An 8603-nucleotide genomic window follows, 5' to 3' on the forward strand; every position below is an offset into this window, starting at 1 on the left:
AACACATGACTAGTTAATATAGGAACAGCTATAAAATTGAACACTTCACACTCTCCAAATAGGAAGACAGACTCATAAGGAAAAACTTTCAAGAGTTTTAACAGGATAACAGAAAATAGCAAAATAATATACACAATAACTAAACTTTCGCTTATATTTGAAGAAATATACATTAAGATGTTAATGGTCATTTCTGGGGAATAGGATTTTTTTTGGTGGGGGAGAGGGGAGGAGATGCTAACAGACTTCCAGTCCCCATATTTTCTATGTCTACAGCATTTGCCATTTTTACAATACATACAACTCTTCTGAAAACAATAAACAAAATTTGCAATGCTACATGAATCAGCACAGATCTACATACTTTCTAGAACATGGGGTGGGCTCATTAATGTTTCAAATGAATTTAGCCTACAGGCTTCTAAGTTCAGCGAACTGGTTAATATCAACCCAAAATGGCTAATACACATTTACATTATATTCTGTGTATATATTATTCGGTCTCTAACCAGTAATTATTGCACACTTTCTATGTGCCAGATATTCTGATCTTCCCCAGGGACACCAGGAAGACAGCTACAATTCAAGCCCACTAGAACCAACACCCCAATGGGGTGGTGGAAACAACAAACAGGTGATTTCAATCTCATGTGGTGAGTGCTATTCTGGAGAAGCCAGACTGTACAAGGAGAGAACCTAGCAGTGTTAACTGAGTGTTGCTTGGGGTTAGCAAGCAGGGAAGAAGGCAGCTTTCCGACGAAGTTTAAAGTAGGGATCTAAGACCTCAAGCATGATTGCTGGTTGCCAAGTAAAGAGGTAGAGAAAGTAGAGGGAAATTATGGGTAACAGGAAACGAAGCATATGCAGAGGCCAAAAGTCAAGAGAGGATATGGAGGATTTTTTGAAAATTTAGGTTTAAAGGAACCAGGAGATAAAATTAGGGGCCATAGTGCAAAGGACCTTATAAAGGATGCTTCAAAAAATAGTGGGAAAATCAGCAGAGTATTAAATGGTAGGGGGAAATTATAGCACCTTCTAAATATCATTCCAGGAGCACCTGCTGGGCCAGTCTGTAGAGTATACAACTCTTGATCATGGGGTCATGAGTTTGAGTTCCACATTGGGCTTAGAGCTTATTTAAACAAACAAACAAAAAAAAATCACTCCAGTTATGGTCTAGAAAATAGATCAGAGATTCACACTGGGAGACCAGTAGGTTAGACAAAGATGGTGACTTGTCTCAATTATAAAAACAGCAAAAGAGATAAATGTAATATAAAATATTCAAGACTTGGTAACTGACAGTAACTAACAGATTCTCAACCCTGGGTATATAGCAGAATCACCACCCATAAAACTTCTGGGCTAGATTCCATGCAAGACCATTCAAATGTGGCCTCTGCATTTTTGTTCCATCCTCGCAAATGACAGGACAAAGTATATGAGCTGAGAAAGCCAGGATTAGGTCTGGGGACAGGAAAATGAGGGCAGAGTAGGCAACAAGACAGCCCCACCTCCCAGGTGAGCTTGACTGGCCCCAGCGTGACAGGCCATTCAAAACCTCATGCCCTCCTGAGATGGGCAACAAGACACCTCATCTCTGCACGCTGTAATAAAAGAGCTTCCACGTAAGTGGTCCTCCTTTATGCCCTTACAGATAGCTCATTACCAGTTGCCTGTCCTCACTCTGGCTCTTCCTCACCAGAGATGGGAGGGGGAAAGGACACACTGGGGATGCAGAGGAGCCTAACAGTGGCATTCTGGGCTGAAACCAGTTCATGAGAGCAACAGAGCCAGTACTCCTGACCAGGTTCTCTGTGCTCAGGTGTAGTTAGGAGAAAGAAATTATGTATATAAATGATCCTCCTATATGTTTTTATTTTTGCCTTCAAGGAAACCACTCCCACTGAAAAACTGCAAGCCTAACACCAATGAACTCACTGAAACACACAAGGCCAGCCGAAACCATCACGGCAAAGCAGAAGCAGCCTGACGCCAGAAAGGAGCCTGGAGGGTTAAGTGCATAGACCAGGAGGGAATGAGCTTTGCTCTGTTCTTGTCTGAGGCACCAGTAGCCTCTAAGTAACTGCTCCACTGGCAGGAGTCCCAGAGGCAGTTAGGTAAGGCTATGCCACTTCCTCAACTTTGAACTCAATTGCTTAGCTCAAATTCTAACAAGTGGGATCCCCTACTGACTCCACCATGATCCTGCACAAGCCATTCCCACTCAGCAACCTCATTCTACTAGGAGATCTAAGAGTCCAAGAACTAGGATAAAGCATGGTAGGTGCAGAGGTGGGCACTGTTCAGGCAGAGCAGACTGCCAAATGCAAGCCTCAACAGGAAAAGAGCATAACAAAAAAGTATAGCACCCTATTAAGGAAAGGCCAATACAGTATCAGCTGCCAGCTCTAGGGCAGAGCCAAGACTAACCTAAAAGCCACTTTGGGAAAGGCAAGATCATGAATCATACATGCCTGAGTAAATACACACACATGTTAAGAGATGTTTCATTCCAAACAGTGTATGCAAACAGCGAATCCGAACGCAAATTATGGACATTATTAATAATAATTGATCAACACTGGTTCTCCCACTGTAACAAATACATGGCACTAACATAAGATGGTGGTAAGAGGGAAACATGCCAAGTACGCTAAGGAGGTAGAGGGCCCCCCCACCCCCATTTACCACTCATCACTCCAGTGACAGGGCTCAGACTGAGCCAAAACGTGCCACTTTGGCACGAGGATTATTTTGAGCTGAAGCCAACCAAGGTCCACCAGACTTGGGAAAAGCCTTTTTCTTCCCCCCCTTAAGTTTCTGAAAGAATTACAAAGGGGATCTCTGCCAAGGAGCAAGTTATTACCAGAGATCACTTTGATAAGGAGATACCTAGCTGCATGGCAGGAAAAACATTTGTGTACCAAACATTTACTCCTCTCACCTTCCTGTGAACTGCCTTCCTCCACAAGGAGCCCCAGAGCTCTGGATTCACAGAAGCCTGGGTGTGTGGCTGCCCCTGGGTCTTGGATCTTTCCTCACTGCCACCCTTCCCCGATCCACACCAGAAATTAAATTGTTTTTCTCCTGTGATCTGTTTTATGCCAATTACTGGACCAGATACAGTACACAGAAGTGAAAAGCAAGATTCTTCTTTCTTGGGCACCTGGGTGGCTCAGTGGGTTAAGCCTCTGCCTTTGGCTCAGGTCATGATTTCAGGGTCCTGGGATCAAGGCCCATATCAGGCTCTCTGCTCAGCAGCAAGCCTGCTCCCCGGCCCCCCCAACGCACCTCCCGCCTGTTTCTCTGCCTACTTGTGATCGCTCTCTGTCAAATAAATAAATAAAATCTTAAAAAAAAAAAAATTCTTTCTTCTCATACTATAAACCTAAAATTGCCCCCCACACACACAAAAAGAAGTCTGTTAATTTTTCTGTAAATAGCTTATATATAGGAAACCAATGTTTTTTTAAAAATTACGCAGTAAACTTAGGCTGGTATGCAGTGCCACCGTAAGTCAAAAATTTTACACACGCCCTGTATAATAATTACAACTATGAAACACGTAAAGATGAAGGAAATGCACAAAATCTAACTCTAATAAACTATTCTGTATAGAAGAGGACGAATTAAGAGGATACAATGTCATTATCTTAGTGTCTCATCCAATTTTTAGTAAAGATGTATTACTTTTTTTAATATTGTATTTATTTATTTGGTACAGAGTGCATGAGGGTGTGGGGGGGGGGGAGCAGAGGGAGAAGCAGACTCCCTGAAGAGCAGGGAGACACCAGCGCCTCCCCCACCCTACCCCATCATGACCTGAGGTGAAGGTAGCCACTTTACAGACTGAGCCACCCAGGTACCTCAAATACGTATTACTTTTACATCAAAAAGAAAACAAAATTATTTTGCAAACAATTAATGACACTGCTCCGGGTACCTTTCTCTATGCAGGGTGAACTGAGCATACCGTTTGCTTTTGGAAGTGGCCTTTTACTGCTCAAGGACATTTTTCATTGCGCATAATGGAACCCTACGCCAACTTACAGCCAGATTTGGTTCAAGTACAGGAAATATGTTTTTCCTGCTTTGCACTGAGGCGGCCTCCTGCCTGACAACTAAGGGGCATCCAACTCAGGGCTCTCTGGGAAAACATGCCCCTTCCCCCAAGTCACCCTAGCAACATTGGATTCAGAGAAAACAGTGGCTCAGCAATCCCAAACCCAGCAGCACGTGGTGTTTGTAGCTCAGGCAGACGTCTGCAAAGGTAGGGTCCTGCCACAAGCAATTCCAACGATTAACTCATTTAACCCTTACCATAACCCCAGGAGGCAGGCAGACCCAGTCTCCTCTATTTACAAGACAAAGCGCACAGAAAGAAATTCATTTACCCAGTAGTGCTGGCTTAAACCTTCCAGGACCTCAAGCCTATAATCTTGGGGAGGTGGGGGGGACGGCAAATGGGATATTCAGAGTGGGGGAGAGGAAGGAGAAAGTCTACCTTAACATATAAAAATTCCTTTGGAGGGACGCCTGGGTGGCTCAGTGGGTTAAGCAGCTGCCTTCGGCTCAGGTCATGATCCCAGGGTCCTGGGATCGAGTCCCACATCGGGCTCCTTGCTTGGCAGGGAGCCTGCTTCTCCCTCTGCCTCTGCCTGCCTCTTTGTCTGCCTGTACTTACTCGCTCTCTCTCCCTCTGTCTCTGGCAAATAAATAAATAAAATCTTAAAAAAAAAAAAAATTCCTTTGGAAAATTCCTTTATCTCTAAACCCTCCAAGACACGTGTTGGCAACCATCCCCCAAGCAGATATGGCCCACCGATATATACCTGAAGGGTCTCATGACTAAGGTTTTATTAGATGGTAATAGATAACTTTGTGCTAAGAATAGTTAGCCCCCTCAAGGTCCTGGAAACCTTGCTTCCAAAATTCCTTAGAGACTTACGGTCTCCCTAATCCCCTTCCAACCTAAAGTCCTCATGACCCCAGTGCAGCTTTCTGCCCACCAGTCCCCTCCCCATGCTTTAACAAAACAACCTTTTTGCACCAAAGACGTCTCAAGAATTCTTTCTTGGTTGTCAGCTTCAAACCCTACTGTTCTTTCCTACATCACAGATAGATGGAGGAGGAACCACCAGCTTGACCAGACCGCAGAACTCAAGACCCTGCCCTGTGAATTGGGACTATCAACCAACTGCAGAGATGCTCCCTCCCACACCCCAGCCCCCACCCCTGCATGAAGCGGTCTGGAAGGAGTAGGGAGAAGCAGGAAAAAGGGTGTTTGTAACAGATGGTCCTTTCTTTTTGTCCAGTGAGAAACTTGAGAAACTTCAATTGGAAATAGTATTCACAGCTGAGGTATATGCTACTTCAGTACAGACTTTAAATCCACTTAAAATCACCATTTACTGAAGGCACATATAGAAAAGGCACTATCGGGGCGCCTGGGTGGCTCAGTGGGTTAAGTCTCTGCTTTCAACTCGGGTCAAGATCTCAGGGTCCGCAGATCGAGCCCCGCATTGGGCTCTCTGCTCAGCGGGGAGCCTGCTTCCCCCTCTCTGCCTGCCTCTCTGCCTGCTTATGATCTCTCTCTCTGTCAAGTGAATAAATAAAATCTTTGGGGGGAAAAAAAAAAAAAAAAAGAAAGAAAAGGCACTATCCTGGGACTGCAGCAGAGGGAGATTATCACAGCCCCAGAGCAACTCCCACTGCATGGAGCACCGACTGCTTGGAAGATTTTTCTCTTATCTCCCTGCAGTCACCAGAGGTCATCGTGCTATGACCTTCACACTCACCTCTGCCCAGACTCTCCATGCTTCCCTCGCTTTCTTCACCGTTTCTTCATAGTCGGCCACACTAGCCTAAATTACCAATTAGGGGGAGACAAAGAGAAAAACAAAGGGAAGTGATGATTCCCCTTTTGAGAACATCCAAGATTTCTGGAGAAGAACTGGCGTATCTCTAGGTGACCCTCAGATCTGTAGCTTAAAATGAATTTCACAGTCTGCGCTTCCCAACACTTGTGATAACCCAGTAAGACAGCTTAGAATCTAGCTATACTTTTTAAAACACTGCTTCTAGAGGCAAGGTCCATTAACCTCATCTGGGGACAACACCTGAGATGTCAGAAATTCAGAACCATGGGCTCCAACATAGACTTCACAAGAACAGGTGATTCAGAAACGTGGTGATTCAGAAACGTGGCCTTAAATGGAACCCCCCCACAGACACAACTTTTCTGTTTCACCTTTCCTGAGACACCCCAACCCAAAGAGTGGGCTGTCTCTCTCAGATATTTTTCAATGTCCTATGCAAAAGAAACACTTTATTCTTGGACTGTGAGACTCCGTACTGCTCTTCATCACTGGCACATACCCCATGGGCAGTTTGTATTAATAAAAGCAAAACCAAAAAACTTACCTGTCGGACTCTTGCTATCGGTTCATTGTTAGCAGGACAATAGGTGGTGATAACCTTAAAACAAAACAAACAAAAAGATGAATGCTATCGATAGAAAATGTAATCCCTTCCAAAATGGGGGAACAGACCAAATGGGGGTTGTAAGGAAAAGAAGAAACTGAACTTAGATACCATATCCAAACTTGGAAGTTTTACATTAACTTTTACTACAAATAGGTCACTTAACAGAGCTCTTTTTCATTTTTGACCTAAACGTGCAGAATCATTTTGCAAAACTCAGCCTTGCCACCTAAACACTCGGTATAAAAGCAACAGTCTAACGTAACCCGTTACTTCGCCTCTTTTTCCACAAATAACAGACCAATCTGACGAGATTTGCTTACTCTTCTTCTCTGCCCTAGTCAGAAGGTCAAAGAACCAACAGTGAACAAATATGGAAAAAGCCTATCTCCACACAAACGGCAGAGATTAGTAAGAAAAAAAAAAAAGTCAAGGCATATCTAAAAGATTTTCAGGAGAGTAATTTATCCAGGAACCTAGTATCATGCCACAGGAAAAACAGGATCAAAGTGAAAACAGAAAGGGATTCAGAGGATAATTAAAAAAAGCACCTGAATCTCCTACAGTCACAGGTAACCATGAGAACTGTTCCCTCTAACAAAGCAAGTTCATTATATCACACTCGAAAAACTTCGTGGCATGTTATGTAACATTTCCTTTTTGGGTTTTTTTGGTAACATCTTGTAAAAGCTTTCTTTTGTATGCAGCTTTCAAAAAAAATCTGAGCGGTAATAACCTTACCTTTCCATGATGTTCTGTTAATCAACTTAATTGAGCTTTCACTGAGGGCCAGTTAATGGTGCCTGGCTCTGGAAATAAAGAAATGCTTAAAATCCTGTCCTCCAGGAAGCTCAGCGCCCAGTAATTTTAACAGGATTTCAGCAAATCCGGACTTGCAAACTCCAACAAAGGATTTCAGAAAAGACAGTATAAAACTAAGGCAAAACACAGGCCGACCCGTGGAGCCAGAGTCAAGCACAAAACTGAGATAATTTCCCAATGCTAAGCGTGTGGCCTGTCTCTCTACACATCGAGAACTCTTGGGCTGTAAGCCTGCGTGGAAGTTCAAGCTCGACCAGCTCCAAAATGACGCTGATTTCTCCAAAGCACACAAAGACCTAATAATCTAAACGCATTTTTAAGGCACCCTACACAAGCACACGTTTACTCTGTCGCTTCCAAACTTGCCCCCCAGTACAACCGCCCACAACGGCAGCGGGGGTGGGGAGTGGAAAATGCGGGGGGGGGGGGTCGGGGGATCCGGTTGGTCAGAGACCGCACTGAGGCAGCACAGATTTCCCGCACACCCGCATACCTCTCCCCGGCCTCCCCAGCTTCCATTGTATACGCCCTCGTTTTCCTCGCGGAGCCCGAGCTCCTTCAGCCAAGCGTACTGGGCCTGATTGATGAGTAAAGTGGACATGAAGGCGGCAGGCCTATTCCAAGGACCAGAGAGCCTGCTTCCCCTCGCAAAGTGCACACACAGCTGGCGAGGAACGCGCCACATACTGAGCCCCGGACGCGCGGCGCGCCCGCGCCCCGCGGGAGCGGCTAAAATAGCGCCCCGCCCCCTGCCCGGGGGAGACCATTGGGCAGGCCGGGCCCCGCCCTCCGGAGCATGCTCCCGCCGCCGCCGCCGCCGCCTCGGCGGAGGCCAGTCTGGGTCTTCCGGAGGCGCGCGGGGCTCGCCCTTGCCTGGCACAGTGGGGTGCCGCTAGGAGGACGTGGGCGAGCTGCTGCCATCTGGTGCAAGACGCGGCGTATTGCGGCTGCAGCCTCAGCAAAATATTGGTTCTACAGTACCCTAGCTTAGAGCGGGGCTTCTTGGGCTTTCTCGTGCATGGAATCACCTGGCCATCACATTAAGTGCACATTCTGATTCGGCGACTCTGGCCTGGAGTCTGAGAAGCGCCGGTTCTAACCAGCCCCCAGGAGGTGGTGAGGTGGCTGCTACCTGGAGTAGCCAAAGAAGGTTTCTTGGTGGAGGGAGAGAGAGGATTGTGTTCACTGCTTAGTTGAATTACAAATTCGAGTTTTCTAATTAATGAAAAATGTGAAATGATGATACTGCCCTCTCAATATCCTACCAGGGATATTGCTTTTGAAGAATAAAGACA

At 45.6% G+C, this 8603-nt stretch overlaps 1 protein-coding gene across 1 annotated transcript in view; it reads right to left on the bottom strand.

Annotated features, from left to right (window-relative positions):
- ALDH7A1 (aldehyde dehydrogenase 7 family member A1) overlaps positions 1-8023 on the bottom strand; it is a 46821-nt gene extending 38798 nt beyond the window's left edge. The window contains exons 1-3 of the mRNA XM_044264075.1: positions 7802-8023; positions 6427-6480; positions 5802-5867 (exon numbers count right to left, since the gene is read on the bottom strand). Of these exons, the coding sequence (XP_044120010.1) occupies positions 5802-5867; positions 6427-6480; positions 7802-7993 (312 nt within the window). The 5' untranslated portion in view covers positions 7994-8023. The remainder of the gene's footprint in view (positions 1-5801; positions 5868-6426; positions 6481-7801) is intronic.
- Positions 8024-8603: the final 580 nt, after the last annotated feature.

Source organism: Neovison vison, chromosome 1, assembly GCF_020171115.1.
Source record: "Neovison vison isolate M4711 chromosome 1, ASM_NN_V1, whole genome shotgun sequence".
In the NCBI taxonomy this organism is placed as follows: domain Eukaryota; kingdom Metazoa; phylum Chordata; class Mammalia; order Carnivora; family Mustelidae; genus Neogale; species Neogale vison.